The 16,257-nt window shown below is 36.4% G+C and overlaps 1 protein-coding gene across 4 annotated transcripts in view; it reads left to right on the forward strand.

Annotated features, from left to right (window-relative positions):
* The window catches only part of LOC136040073 (axin-2-like), a 123,709-nt gene that overhangs the window by 39,985 nt on the left and 67,467 nt on the right, over positions 1-16,257 (forward strand). For all 4 annotated transcript variants that reach the window (XM_065724147.1, XM_065724145.1, XM_065724144.1 and 1 more), the window contains exons 2-3: positions 332-426; positions 9,829-9,981. In XM_065724147.1, coding sequence (XP_065580219.1) covers positions 360-426; positions 9,829-9,981 — 220 coding nt within the window. In that variant the 5' untranslated portion in view covers positions 332-359. The remainder of the gene's footprint in view (positions 1-331; positions 427-9,828; positions 9,982-16,257) is intronic.

The following is a 16,257-nucleotide window of genomic DNA, read 5'->3' on the forward strand; positions in this document are numbered from 1 at the left end:
AATAATCCCCATTTCTACATTCCATCGATTGTTCAGGCCAAATTTCACTGTTAAGACAATAATGAAGTTCATCTTGGATAATAATTGGCCGTTGACACCAGTTGCTTAAGGATGCACAGTTTTGGGGACCAAGACTGTTTTGAATATGCAATCAGGATCTATCGTCTCCCTCTTAGTTTTGAGAGATTTTTTTAAAAAAAACTTGGTATTTTAAAACTTTAGTAACATATTATTTAGAAATTATTCTAATTTAGATTTGAAAATTTTCTAACATATATCAGTTTGATTGAAAATTAATGGCTATTATTTTTGTATATATATTTTTTTTAAGGAATGAAAGTTCAGAATGAAAGGTCAATATGGAAGAAGAAGAGAACAACGAGGAATTAATGCCTGATAAAGCGGAGATACGACCCCCCGTTCCAGGTCAGAATCCCTCTGATATTTTTACATGTTTAGTAATTTTATAAGTTGTAAATTCCTAAATTTGGGCGCAAATATATGGCTAAACACTCCTCAATCATTCCATTCTGTCAGAACTTCTGCTTTAGCCACCTCCCAAGAAACGTGTAAAAATTTAAGTGGCTTTTATGACCCCGATCTCTTGCGCGCCCAACCCTTTTCGTACTCTCTTGTGCTCTATTAAGAACATTCACTCTTTGATGACGGTTTTTGTCTTTCATGCGGAGGAGGATTAAAAACCTGTGTTTTAGGGTTTTTGGCCGAGGTGATTCTAATAACGTATTTTCGAGAGTTGATGCGTAATGGCACTGAAAAACAATTTTTATTTGAAAATCGCGTTTTGCTTTATTGCTGTCAACACGGTTTCATGAAAAAGATGTAGATAAAAGCCTTAACTTTCAAGTGAGCCGTTAAACAGCTTTTAAGGGTGCTTCAGTGCCACACTAGCGCTAGTAAGATAAGAAAAAAAAACACGTCTGTGCTATGAATGTGATTTTTTCAATGTTTTCTTTCAGACGGAAGACTGAAAAACTCCCTTTAATGGTTTTTGACCGCAACGACTCCATTGGTGTAATTTTTTTTTTATCCACCGCCAATTTCGATTACTTTCAAGCTCTTTTGATTCTCCTGTAAATTTTCTTCCGTCATTACTTTTTACTTTAAAGCTTAAAATAGATAATAATTACTATTCACGAAGCAGAGTGGATATTCTTTTACACATGAAGATTTACTTGGAAACACTTCTTTTTTTTTGGTTCCTGCATGCTATGATTTGCTCTTTACTAGGTTGACTAATAGTTCAATAGATCACCAGTTACTTTAATATATTTTGTCTTCTTTACATATATGTGAAGAATTAGCTTCTACAGTTTTTTGTCTAAATAGATATAAGCTCTCGGGTAGGCTATATAGGGCTGGGGACTATTCATCCCTCCGACAAATTAAGATCAAGTCGTCATGCAACTGATCAGCAAAAATTCCGTTGCAAGTTGATATAAAGACATCATATAATTTTTCAGAATCTGTACAATGTAAGATTATAACAGACTGCAACATTTTACCTTTCCTCGTGACAAGATGGGAAAGGTAAAAACGTCGCAAATTGATATAAAGAAATTATATAATTTTTCAGAAACTGTACAATGTAAGATTGTAACTGACTGCGACTTTTTACCTTTCCTCGTGACAAGATGGGAAAGGTAAATCGTGACAAGATGCGACTTTTTACATTTCCTCGTGACAACTTGCGACAAAAGATGCCAGTTGTCGCAAAATGTATTTTACCGTGCCGATTCTCAAATACAAATGCCCAGAAATAGATCCATAATGTGGTATCATAACGTCTTCTTGTCTTATACAAAAGACTGAGAGGCATATAACTACTATGCTTAACACACCAGACTCTATTTGGGGCTAACTCTTTTGTTCTGAACTAGGTTTATTTATATAAAAAGTGAAGAGTAATTAAAACAAAATGATCAAAACTCATATTGCGTTGCTGGTTGACTGCTGCCTCATCATACCCCTGTTAAGTATTCCAAGAAATAACTTGCTTCTTACTTAATATACAAAGAAATTTTGTATATATGTGATATTGATTTAATTTGTGGCTTGAATCCGCCCTGAATTTTTCCAAAAGTCTTTTAAGTAAAGGGTGACACATACCCAAGTATACTTAATGAGGAGTTGAAGGAGGTGGTAGCCGTCATCTAACGAACTCGTAGTTTTCGCATGATTGAAGCTCCAACCCCTCTTTACTTGTACACAGATTCTAATTTTTTTATTGGATATTTTTACTTTATCCAAAAGAAATGTATTTGGAAGCATATATAAATACATCATCCTGTTTACTACATCTACTTTGGCTATACACAGCCAGGTTTGCTACCTGTACCACGAAAGTGAGTGATGAAAGTGATGCACTATTTCATTATGTGTAGCACGTGCTCTGGGTCGCTTAAACAGTGCGAAAATAGCACGACATCGCTATTTTAGCACCATCACAGTCAATGTTTTGACCATAGTGCTGAAAATCGCTGTACAGCACGCAAATTTAGGCAATTATGACACTTTAGTAACTAACCATGGTGGCAACCCTGTACACAAGTCTATACAGTCTAGTTCAGGGGTGTAAGTTTAAATAGGGAGCACTCTAGGCCCTCATCATGAATGCGATTCTCAGATATAAACAAGAAATAAGGGCATGCCATTGCTACCCATGCAAAAAAGTGATTTGTTGTTCAAGGTTCGGGCCTATAAGTTTCTCGGGGCTTTTCGACACCGATTTCAATGATATAATTTAAACGCCATTTTGGTTGGGATCCGGGCCGTGTTCTGAAATTATAGCCCCTCCTCGTAAATGTGAGTCTCCGATATAAACAAGAAAAAAGAGGACACACTATTGCTACCCATGGAAAAAAGTGATTTGTTGTTAAATGTTTGGGGCTATAAGTTTCCTGGGGCGAGAATGTCGATTTCAGTGGTGGAATTTCAACGCCATTACGGAGGGGTTTTGGGCTATTTTCTGAAATTCCCATAAATTTGTTTTCAAAATAACGTTTGATTATTAAGACCTATCAAAATAATCATTACCATTTCGGAATCAGCGATAAATGGCATTTTTTTTTCTCGCTAGACTTTTTTTTAACGAATTTTTGATTTTTGTCTTTTACGGGCCGTGGTCCGTTCTTTGCTAGTTTGTCCCAACTGAGACAACCTTGATTACAGAATAAACGCCCATTCTTATCTTAGCTTATAATGTGGCTGCCTTACTCAAGCATCTTTTTTATTTTAACCTTATACACATCAATGCATGTTGATTGGATCTTGATTTTTTCATTTATTTATATCTATTTTAATAATGTTTTATTGATTTTTATGTGCCTACATTTTCATATGATTTTTAGAAACATTTCTTTCTGTATTTTAGAGTAAAACAACTGTTTTCGACCTGCTCCAATGCCAAATTTCTAAAGAGAACGGTAAATGTTGCGTCAGCTATAATAATTTGCAGGCGATAATTTTTGTCAAAATAATTCAAGTGAACCAAATTCTTCCAAAAAATTAAGAATATTTTCTTTCCAACACAGTGATAAACAAAACTAATATTATAATATTTTTGTTCTGTATGTAATGTAGTCGTACTCATTGGAAAAGAAAGAGCTAAGAAATAATGCCTCGTAGCTGCAAAAATAAGGTGAATTTTTGTGGTTCTCCGGGTAGCCAATCGATCCCCAAGAAACTCATTTTTTTTTTTTTCCGCCGCAATAGTGATATTCTATTTTAGGCCTAAAGATTAGCCCCTGCCCCACAGCGATAACCAGCTTCAGTGTCTAGCTTTAGAGGAAGAATGTAAACTTACTACGATTTTCAGACAATCTGAGTGTAGAGACCTGCAATTGGAAAAGGAGTCTTGGCTTATGGTTTGTCATAGGCCCCTGCTCTTCAAGACAGTAGACAAGTTTTTTCACTTCCCGCGATTTTTTTTTTTTGGGGGGGTCCTGAATATCCCCAAAAGAAAATTAGATTCTCCGAAATCTCTCCCCCTAAGTTAACTACGCTCATTTTGTGTTAACATTCTTATATTTACAAATGTTTAGTTTAAGGGAATTCTTGGAGGACCTAATTTTTTTCGGAGGAAGTTCAGGGTTAGGGAAAGCATGGCAATGGATATTGGAGAATCAAGTTTGGTGTACTGGCTTAAAGAAATCTAACACCCTGCGTTTTTAACAACAAGATTAAAGCAGTGCACGGTGAGGAGTTTTATTTGAAACTGAACCTACCGTGGAGAACCCCTTAAGTGGTGGTTTTAAGTACGGGCCAAGTGGGTACCACTGCATAGGAGATACGGGGTGTCATATCAAGAGGATGACTCGGAGGTAGGCGGACTTGTTCCCTTTACGTATGGAGATATACTGAAGCATATTCTGAGTAATTATCCAAACTCGGTGAATTCAAGGAAAAGTTTTTTCGAGGGACTACTGCTCCCAGGTATTTTGGAACTGAAACTGAACCTACCGTGGAGAATCCCTTAAGTGATGGTCTTAAGTACGGGCCAAGTGAGTGCCACTGCGTAGGAGACATTGTGTGTCATATCAAGAGGATGACTCGGAGGTAGGCGTAATTGTTCCTTTTACGTATGAAGATATACTGAAACTTATTCTGAGTAATTACCAAAACTTGGCGAATTCAAGAAAAAGTTTTTTCGAGGGACTACTGCTCCTAGGTATTTTGGAGACCACTTCTAGAGACCTTATTATTCCAGTAGGAAGTTTTTTTTTAGAGAAAGGTGTAGAGGAGTGGAAGACATTGATTTAAATATGTTGAGTGTATGTTGAGTATTGTTGTTTGTTTTGCTCATTTTTTTACTTGTTGAGAATCACGAAACATGATTTAGCTTGCCAGATATGACCTAGTCTAGGGATGTATTCTGTGGTGCATGTATGGTAGCAAAGTGCTAGATAACTTGATAATCTTTTCTTCGTCTTTTCCAGAAAAATGACCATCTTATCAGCGTTTTCGTGATATGCTTATTCCTATGTGCTCCAATAAAATGTGGCATAGATAAACCATTTCGAATTTTAAATTATAAAACATAATAGGATTTTCTTTACCCTTTCTGGCGTATATATTGTCACCTGGTAATCAATCAGATTCTTTCCACCTTTGTAAAAATACAAGCCGTCTTTTATCACTAAATCCTACCCAGATTACTTCAATTGAAAGGACAGTATAGAATTCAAAATCTGGGTGGGCTTAGTTGACACTTGCAATGAATGAAAAATTTAAAAAAAGGGATTTATACCCAATGACAAGATAGGGGAGAGGGGTTCCTTTGTAAAAGAATTAAGGTTTATTGCTCGTATCTTTTCATGGTGCAGAACTATAAGAAACCAATGTTTTCCGCTATTGCTTATTTATCATTGTAAGTAGCAGATTGTTATCAAACAGACAGAAGCCGGTAGTGCTATCCTAGGGTACTCTGGAGGTTTTTCATTTAGATTTTTGTATGTCTAAATTAATTTTAGCTGATCCGTTCATGGGAAAAGGGGCATTATTGTTTTGAATTCTGGTGGATAATTTAATTTTGAAGTTTAAACTAAATTTGGATCAGTCATGTTATATCTGATCAAATTGAAAAAAAAAAAACTAGCTTTTTTAACTGAAAGTAAGGAGCGACATTAAAACCTAAAACGAACAGAAATTACTCCGTGTATGAAAGGAGCTGTTCCCTTCTCAATGCCCCGCTCTCTACGCTAAAGTTTGACTCTTTCTCTCAATTCTACTTTATTAAAGAGTAAAAAAGCTTTAGCATAAAGAGCGGGGCGTTGAAAAGGGAACAGCCCCTTTCATACACGGAGTAATTTCTGTTCGTTTTAAGTTTAGTGTCGCTACTTACTTTCAGTTAAAAAGACTAGTTTTTTTCAATTTAATTTCTGAATTTAATTAGCGTTTCAATTTAATTAGCGTGGGAGGGGGCCTAGGTGCCCTCCAATTTTTTTGTCACTTAAAAAGGGCACTAGAACTTTTCATTTTCGTTAGAATGAGCCCTCTCGAAACATTCTAGGACGACTGGGTCGATACGATCACCCCTGGAAAAAAACAAAAACAAATAAACACGCATCCGTGATCTGCCTTCTGGCAAAAAATACAAAATTCCACATTTTTGTAGATAGGAGCTTGAAACTTCTATAATAGGGTTCTCTGATACGCTGAATCTGATGGTGTGATTTTCGTCAAGATTCTATGACTTTTAGGGGGTGTTTTCCCCTATTTTCTAAAATAAGGCAAATTTTCTCAGGCTCGTAACTTTTGATGGGTAAGACTAAACTTGATAAAACCTATATATTTAAAATCAGAATTAAAATGCGATTCCTTTGATATAGCTATTGGTATCAAAATTTCAATTTTTAGAGTTTTGGTTACTATTGAGCCGGGTCGCTCCTTACTACAGTTCGTTACCACGAACTGTTTGATATTCCTGAATTTGAGATCTCCATTCTTCACATGTGTATTCTCGATATTTTTTCATACATTCTGCTCCTCTGTGCTTTCTTTCAGCATTGTGTTCGATTACAAATCATGTTGTATACCTATTTATCGAGGTTTGACGACCAAGAGGGAAGGTGGGGGCTCAGGAAGAGGGGGAGGACTCAGTTTGCTTGATTTGATTTTCGAAATAAGATGTACAATTTATAAACTCAATCTATATTCATTTTATAGTTTATTCAATTCATTTGACCTCTCACCTCTTAAGGAAATTTTGGGAATTTGGCGAAATTTGGAAAAAGGCTATTTTGAGGTCCCTCCTCATAAAAAAGAATTTGATGGTCTCCACCCTAATAGCCATTGTGTAACAATTAATCTTAATAGCAATACTTTTTATATGGAATGCATTCATATAAAGACGAATCTTCTACCGTACGTCAGTGTTGTCTCAGAACAGGTCGGTTATAAATATTCCCTTCAAATAATTTTCAGAATTTGACTTGATAACATTTTGGCCCTCTGAAGGTTAAAATTGCGTTTTTCGGTACTTTGGTCGACAGTATATATATATGGGTTATCGTTAATTTTGAATTTCATTGCATAACTTTTATCAAAGTTACATGACTTTTTGAATTTTTGAACCCTTTTTTTCTGAATTAAGCAAGCTTCCATGTCTATTAGCTTTTGAGGGACAAATTTAAAACTGACGAATTTTTCATATTAAATAATAAGCCGTCATTATTTTTACAGATGGGGAATTCTTCAAACAATCGTTTACAGGGACCCCCCCCCCCCCACACCTTCCCTTCCCTTGCAGATAAGCATATAAAATATTTCCCGAAATGAAGGGAGACTATGGGAGACCAAAACTTACACGAAGATTAAATCACTTGGTCTAAAAACACTTAGTGAGGATTCAGGCATCATTTCCCCCACCTAAAGAAAGGTCCACTAACTTTCCTTCCCAATAGTTGATACGAAACTATAGCCAACATCATTTTGTATAATCTAATAAAGCTAAAATTGGATAAACTCAGTTAAATGAAGCTTCGAAATAGTTGTTTCTATTAACCGTTTCCTTTTTATTGTCTGCATCTATCGGTAGGAATAAATGCGTCATTTCACGCCATTATTGGCTCGGATACTGGGAAGCAGAATGTATAGCTTTTCGATAATTCTAAATTGATTGACTGTCTTGGAATTTTCAATCCACTGAATTTGAGTGTGTTTGTGCCAAATTGTTGTTTTATGCCACAACACAATGGAAAACAACTCCACTTTACTGTGGCATGATCTTTTTTGCTACTTAACAAGGGCACTTCAAATAAGCTCCCTCCTGACCTACGAAAACCACAGGCTCGGTGACACTCTAAAAATTTAGGGCTGCCTCAAGGTCCCTTAGTCATGAAAACTAAGGAAGGTCTCTAAAAGTCACTAAAAAAGCTCTCAAATCCCTAAAAGTCCTTTTTTTCAAGGTCAAGCCATGTCGATATTTCAGCTAAAAGAAATCTTCTTAGTTTGTTAGTGATCATTAGTGCCCTGAAGACTGCAGAATAGTTTCAAGTCTACAGCGTCCAAGTTTTCTTGATAATGAAATGATTTGCTCTTTACTAAAAAAAAATAAAATAAAAAAATGACCGTGGATTGTCAGTTTATTTTACATGTACTGATGTTTATTCCTTAAACTTTTAATATTTTTTCAAGTAAAAAAAGTGAAAATTTTGAAATGTATTGTTTTCAGAAAAGTGGAAATTATTTTCTGGTCTTGAGAAGGCATGGGGGTTATCTGCCCTACCCATGTTAATTTTTGCTAGTATTGAGTTTGATTCGGCTATTTATTGTAAATTCTGTTCGTTTTGAGTTCCATTTATTTATTGATAGCGGTTTGCGGTAGTTTTATGGCACTTGGTATTTACCAAGTGACATATAGCAATCGTAATTTCTGTCCGTCGTTCTGTCTGTCTCTCTTTCTGTCGGTCCCGGTTTTGCTAGTTCGGGTACCTCCAGATAAGCTAGGACGATGAAAGTTGGCAGGTGTATCAGGGACCGGACCAGATTAAATTAGAAATAGTCGCTTCCCCGATTCGACCATCTGGGAGGGAGTAGAAGGACGGTTAATTGGGAAAAGTTAGAAGAAATGAGGTATTTTTAACTTACGAACGGGTGATCGAATCTTAATGAAATTTGATATTTAGGAAGACCTCGTGTCTCAGAGCTCTTATTATAAATCCCGACCGGATCCGGTGACGTTGGGGCGAGTTGGAGGGGGGAACCGGAAATCTTAGAAAACGCTTAGAGTGGAGAGATCGGGATGAGACTTGATGGGAAGAATAAGCACAAGTCCTTGATACGGGATAGACACAACCGGACCTGATCAGCTCTCTTTGGGGGGGGGGGGGTATTTTCAGTGGTTTGGCGAGTTGGGTGCTTCTGGACGTGCTCGGACGACGAAAATTGGTAGGTGTGTCAGGGACCTGCACAAATTCACTTGATAACAGTCTTTTCCCTGATTCGACTATCTGGGGGGGGGGGGGGTTGGAGGGAGGAGAAATCGTGAAAACTGAAGTATGTTTATCTCACGAATGGGTGATTGGATCTTAATGAAATTTGATATATAGAGAGATATCAGGTCTCAGATGCTCCATTTTCAATTCAGATCGGATCCAGGGACAATGGGGGTGGAGGGGGAAACGGAAATCTCGGAAATTGGAAATCTTGGAAAACACTTGGAGTGGAGAGATCGGGATGAAACTTGATGGGAAGAATAAACATAAGTTCTAGATACGTGATTGACATAACTGGACCAAATCCGATCTGTTTGGGGGAGTTGGGGGGGATTTCTAGTGCTTTGGCGAGTTCGAGAATAAGCAAAGCTCTAGATGCGTGATTGACATAACCGGACCGGATTCGATCTCTCGTCACAAGTGTCATATGAGCTCTTAGCTCTTGTTTTCTTGGAAAATTGCTTGTCTTTATTTCTGCTCATTTTTGGCTTAATGGAGCTGTTTGCTTTTCTTTGAAAAACTTGTTTCGTGTATTTTTTTTAATTAATATTTTAAAAGAATGAGTTGCCATTTTTATATTCTTTGCTGCACAGAGAAGGGTCCGGTGGGGGCAGGTTATACCAACAAAATTTGTTCGGTTGGCCCCCTCTCCATCCAAAAACTTCAAGAATATGGACTTAACTTTCATTAGTATTCCAGCCTCCCCCCTCTATTTGCTCAGAGAAATGTTTCGAAATCTCAGTATTGGGAGTGAAGGGTTTGATGGGCTGTAGCCCCTTTATAATTTCAGTGTCGAACGTAAAAATTTTTTCCTGATTAAAAAAGTAAAGTCTCAGTGATAGGCTTTGGCAATAAAGAGAACTTTAATTTTTAGGTAAAGAAACCGTCAAAATGAGTTACAAGGAGCCTCCAGACTTGTTGACGAAAAGCTTAGAAAACCTTAGATTAGAAAGGAGCGGACAAATTGGATCTGGGGGGAATTCTCCCACAGCTTCGTTGAAGAGAAGACAGGTGGCAGTGTACAATGGTATGTTTTATGTCAAGCTTTTTTTTTGTAATATTGTGGTACTTTGGGCTTAAGCCGACGGGGAAGGGGACCCTTTATTTAATTTATTTCCCACAAAATATCTAGTGATGCGCCATGTGCTACAAATCGGTCAGGATGAAATGTTGATTTTTTTTTTACATTTTTCTTACAGACTGCGTTTGAGGACGGCAGAGGTTACTTCAACATGTACTCCTGCCAAGGTTGTATCCATGGGGATAATAGGTTCTAGGTTTGAACCATCCCCCCTACTTTCTTTTCCCACTCGTAAAAAATTAAAAGAAATATTCTGTATAAGCAAATTTTTGGTGCGGTTTGTAAAGTTTACTCTTAACCCCCCCCCCCCCCATCGAACAAAAATCCTGGATACAGTCTTGATTCCTATCCTTACTGGGTAGGATTTATCAAGTGGGCAAGATATACCTATCTGCTTTCAAAATAAGAAAAGGAAGATTTCTGGAATAGGTTGGTAAAACCAAGAAATTTCATAAACTGAATTTTTGTCCTTATAAAAAGAACGCTAATAATTTATTTTTAACCCATATCATATACAAAAACAACACTTCTGAAGAATAATGCAAAAAAAAAAAAAAAAAACAGCAAGAGAATACACTATATCCATGAACTATATGAAAACTTAAGAAATTTACAATAGCAGAGTAAATAAAGAAAGAAAAAACATTCAAGACACAAAAAGAGAGAAAATTAAAGTATTTAAGAAAAAATCCGGAGAAGACTTCTTTCAAAGAATGTATTCTTTGAAAGATTCGGCTTTTATGGTAATTCTAAATGAGTGATAGTTGAAAATTTTCTTTTCAGTTTAAATTACCAACGAAAAGCTATGATCCTGAGAAAATTTAAGCTATTTAAGAAAAAGAAGAGAAATTCCCTCAAAAGATGGGTGATCTTGCAGATATTTACACCATCAAATGTAGCAGAACAAAGAGCGCTATTAATGTACAGATTGTTCAAACCCTATTGACAAAAAAAGCAAAATTTCGTATTTTTGTCGAGAAGAATGGTCACGAATTCTCTATTTTTGTCTCTGCCTTCGGGTTGTCGGGTTGCTGGGGTTGTCGGGTTGTCGAACCAGTGGTGCTAAAATTCCTTAAAGAAGTTCATTCGAATGGAAATTATACGCCCTAGAGCCCTTATTAAGTAGTATATGAGATTGCGTCAGAGGAAAGTGACCTTTTCTGCCATTAAATAAAAAAAAAGTTTTTTTTAACGGAAAGTAAGGAGCGACATTAAAACTTAAAACGAACAGAAATTACTTCGTATATGAAAGGGACTGCTTTATGCTAAATTTTGACTCTTTCTCTTAAATCTACTTTTTAAAACAGCAAAAAATTTTAGCGTAAAGAGCGGGGCGTTGATGAGGAAGCAGCCCCTTTCATATACGAAGTAATTTCTGTTCGTTTTAAGTTTTAATGTCGCTCCTTACTTTCCGTTAAAAATACTTTTTTTTTAATTTAATTTCTGAACGTTTTTGAATCAATGCATGTTTTGATTTTGGCTCTCCGCCATATGAATAATTAAAACGAAATTTACATATTTATTTATTTGGCTAATTAAATTTCTCATAGTTTTGATCGAATGATTTTGAGAAAAAAAGGAGCGGGAGAGGAGACCTAGTTGCCCTCCGATTTTTTGGTTACTTAAAAAGGCAATTAGAACTTTTAATTTTTTACGAATGTTTTTATTAGCAAAAGATATACGTAACTTACAAATTAGCTTACGTAACGAACTTCTGTATTCTCATGTTTTTATTACGTATATGAAGGGGTTCATCCCCTCGTCAGTACCTCGCTCTTTACACTAAAGCTTAAATTTTGTCCCAATTCATTAAGAATGACCCCTGAATCACAAAAGCCGTAGAATAAATAGTTGAAATCACTAAAAATGCTTTAGCGTAAAGAGCGAGGTATTACGAGGAAGTGAGCCCATCATAATGCTTCTCCTTACTTTCAGTTGAAAAAACTTTTTCTTATTTATTTTTTTATTTATTTTTTTTAAATAATGCTAGAAAATCCTGCGCTCCCTTCATGAAACTTTTCTTCCCCCATGACAAATTCCTCCAAGGAAAGTTCCCCCAACATATCCCCCTCTTCTTACCCACCCAACCTTAAAAATCCCCCAGATTTTAAGGTCAAAGTTTGTGATAAACTGGTCAAAGTTTGTGACTTGTGGCCCCTCCCACGGGGACTGTGGGGAGTAAGTCGTCCCCAAAACATAGTTAAAAGGTTTTTTGACTACGCTGAATAAAATGGCTATCTCAGAATTTGGATCCGGTGACTTTAGGAAAATGATTAGCGTGGGAGGGGGCCTAGGTGCCCTCCAATTTTTTTGGTCACTTAAAAAGAGCACCAGAACTTTTCGTTTTCCGTTAGAATGAGCCCTCTTGCAAGATTTTAGGACCACTGGGTCGATACGATCCCCCTGGGAAAAAAAAAACAAACAAATAAATAAATAAACACGCATGTGTGATCTGCCTTCTGGCAAAAAATTCAAAATTCCACATTTTTGTAATTAGGAGCTTGAAACTTCTACAATAGGGTTCTCTGATACGCTAAATCTAATGGTGTGATTTTCGTTAACATTATATGACTTCTAGGGCTTGTTTCGCCCTATTTTCTAAAGTAAGGCAAATTTTCTCAGGCTCGTAACTTTTGATGGGTAAGATTAAACTTCATGAATCTTTTATATTTAAAATCAGCATTAAAATGTGATTCTTTTGATGTAGATATTGGTATCAAAATTCGATTTTTTAGAGTTTTGGTTACTATTGAGCCGGGTCGCTCCTTACTACAGTTCGTTACCGCGAACTGTTTGATTTTTGTGGCATAGAGAACAATCTTGGCACAAAGAAAGCGAAATAATTATCAGTTTAAGGTTCTGAAATATCCAATCAGTTTAGATTTTTCCTGAAGGCTATATATTCAGGTTCCCAGTTTCAAAGGCCACAATGCCGAGGGTCGACGCATTTGTTCTTACCAGTAGATTTTGTTAATGTAAAGTGAACGGTTAACGTAGAGATTTACTTTTAATCTTTATTTAGATAGGTTTATTCATTCGAAGCTTCATGAAATTAAGTTCTTCCAAATGGCTAGCGCGCTGGACTTACAATGCTATGTCATTTAGGTTGATGGCTCGAGTTCTGATGTCGTCCATTATTTAGTTTTGAACGGAGGTTAGAGGTGTGATTGTCAGTGGCGTAGTTTCATTAAAATCCAGAAGGGGGAGGCAAAGTTGCAGCCAATTTCCCCCCAAAAAGTAAAAATGGCAGTGAAAAATGAAAAATGTACCACATAGAACCATAAGGGCAAATATATGCCAAAGAAAACTGACCTATTTGTCCTGGCTGCTTGAATTATGCAGGCTTATCTTACTTTTGACAAGATTTTTTCAGAAACTAAATTTTGGCTGGGGAGCAAAGTGAGGTCTGGAGGGGGCAACTGCCCCCTTGTCCCATAGCAATTACGCTCTTGGGGATTGTATAAGCTCAACAAGAGTCAACCAGCTCCAAAATGGGTATTTTGAGAAATGTGTGGAAGGTCAACAGGAAGGGTCTGCTAAAGCACAGGATGAGAGGCTCCACAGCATCGCCGTGCTATTCCTAGCTGAGGGGTCATGAAATGGCGATTAACACTGTTAGTGTAAACTGTCAAATCCGATGGAACATCCTTTTTTCATCAAATTGTGTACAGTATTGCATAGCTTCTTATTGGATATTTGGGAAGAAGGTCTTTGGGGCTTTCTCAAACAGTTCGTAGTAACGAACTGTAGTAAGGAGCAACCCGGCTCAATAGTAACCAAAACTCTAAAAAATGGAATTTTGATACCAATACCTACGTCAAAAGAATCGCATTTTAATGCTGATTTTAAATATATAAGTTTCATCAAGTTTAGTCTTACCCATCAAAAGTTACGAGACTGAGAAAATTTGCGTTATTTTAGAAAATAGGGGGAAACGCCCCCTAGAAGTCATAGAATCTTAACGAAAATCACACCATCAGATTCAGCGTATCAGAGAACCCTACTGTAGAAGTTTCAAGCTCCTATCTACAAAAATGTGGAATTTTGTATTTTTTGCCAGAAGGCAGATCACGGATGCGTGTTTATTTGTTTTTTTTGTTTTTTTGTTTTTTTTTTTCTTTTTCCCAGGGGTGATAGTATCGACCCAGTTGTCCTAGAATGTTGCAAGAGGGCTCATTCTAACGGAAATGAAAAGTTCTAGTGCCCTTTTTAAGTGACCAAAAAAATTGGAGGGCACCTAGGCCCCCTCCCACGCTAATTATTTTACCAAAGTCAACGGATCAAAATTCTGTGATAGCCATTTTATTCAGCGTAGTCGAAAAACCTTATAACTATGTCTTTAGGGACGACTTACTCCCCCACAGTCCCCATGGGAGGGGCAACAAGTTACAAACTTTCACCAATGCTTACATATAGTAATGGTTATTGGGAAGTGTACAGGCGTTTTCAGGAGGATTGTTTTGGTTGGGGGAGGGGTTGAGAAGAGGGGGATATGCTGGGGGAACTTTCCATCGATAATTTGTCATGGGGGATGAAAATCTCCATGAAGGGAGCGCAGGATTTACTAGCATTATTTAAAAACACAATGAAAAAATAAATATGAAAAAGTACTTTCAGCTGGAAGTAAGGAACAGCATGGTAAGGAAGGTAAGACAGTAAGTAAGGAAGTAAGGAAGGAGCGACATTAAAACTTAAAACGAACAGAAATTACTTCGTATATGAAAGAGGCTGCTTCCTCATTAACGCCCCGCTCTTTACGCTAAAGTTTTTTACTGTTTTAAAAAGAAGAATTGATAGACAAAGTCAAACTCTAACGTAAAGAGCGGGGCGTTGATGAGGAAGCAGCCTCTTTCATATACGAAGTAATGTCTGTTCGTTTTAAGTTTTAATGTCGTTCCTTACTTTCAGTTAAAAAAACTTGTTTTTTTTTATTTAATTTCAACCCTAAAAAGAGCATTTTCTCTCTTTCATTTGTTTCTCTTTTCCCGGGGATAATCATATCGATTCAATGGTCATGGATTGTCAAAAGAGGGCTCATTTCAACAAAAAAAAAATAGAACCCTTTTTATGCAGCAGAAGAGATCGCGCAGCAGCAAAGTGCCGATTTATGGCATTTCCCCTACAAACAACAATTTTACCCAAGAAAATCTTAAGTGTAACGTTAGAAGTCTTAGTAGAGTGGTAAAATTTACTTTAGAGGGTGAGAATTAAAGATAATTTTGTTCGTTTCACGCTTCGCTCGTTTTGCGAACAGAAAATTTTCTTAAGTTTTGGCTTACATTCAAAAGAAAGAAAACAGAAAGGACGAAAAAAGCAACAATAGGAGACCTACTGCTTATTTCAAATATGAGAAATACCTGCTAAGATCTTCGTAATTTGTGAAAATTCTAAGGTATACAATGACAATAATTAGTTTTTTATTTCACGTTTGCTTATATCCAATTCATACAAGAGAATCTTTCCGAGTCAGCCAAAATATGCATGTAAAAAATTTAGTCATTGCTGGCGTTCGCACTTAAATGCGTATTGAATGGATTTTCGGTTAAGTCATAGTGAGATATTTTGATTGAAGGTATTTTAGATTACGTCATACTAAGGTATTTTGATTGAAGATATTTTGGGTTTCCTCATAGTACGATGCTTTTTGGATAGCGCCATTTTAAGAAGGGGCAGCTTTCGCCTGTATAATATGGTCCTGGTTGTGGTGTTGATCGCAATCTAGTTAAGAACGAAATCTAGCCCACAGTAACCGAAAACTTTTTTTTATTGTCAAGTGAGGAAGAATTGCCATTTGAAGCTGATTCAGGAATGGTAACAATATTGAACCAGCAAGAATACGCATGTTATCAAGCTATAAGCAGTGGCAGGTTAATAATTTGTTAGTAATATCCTAAACCACTCTGCCATTCCATTAGTAAATACAGTACAATGAAAATATAGAGATATACAAATAACGGGTAATACTTTTAATAAAGACAGTAAAAAAATAAACTGAAATATTTCTGAATATTTTGGTACCACGCCGTGAAGCCCTTATCAACGAAAAAATAAGAAGGAAAACTAGACTAAACAGACAAAATATTCAAGAAAATAGCATACAGAGATAAAAAAAAGGTTTGTGAAACCTTTTAATGTTATAATATGGTCAATTCTAAGAGTATTTAAAAACCTGTTTTAATCGTTTCTTTAAATGAAGAAGAAGCCATATGGATTACAAAGTAA

This window comes from Artemia franciscana, chromosome 20 (genome assembly GCF_032884065.1).
Source record: "Artemia franciscana chromosome 20, ASM3288406v1, whole genome shotgun sequence".
NCBI lineage: Eukaryota > Metazoa > Arthropoda > Branchiopoda > Anostraca > Artemiidae > Artemia > Artemia franciscana.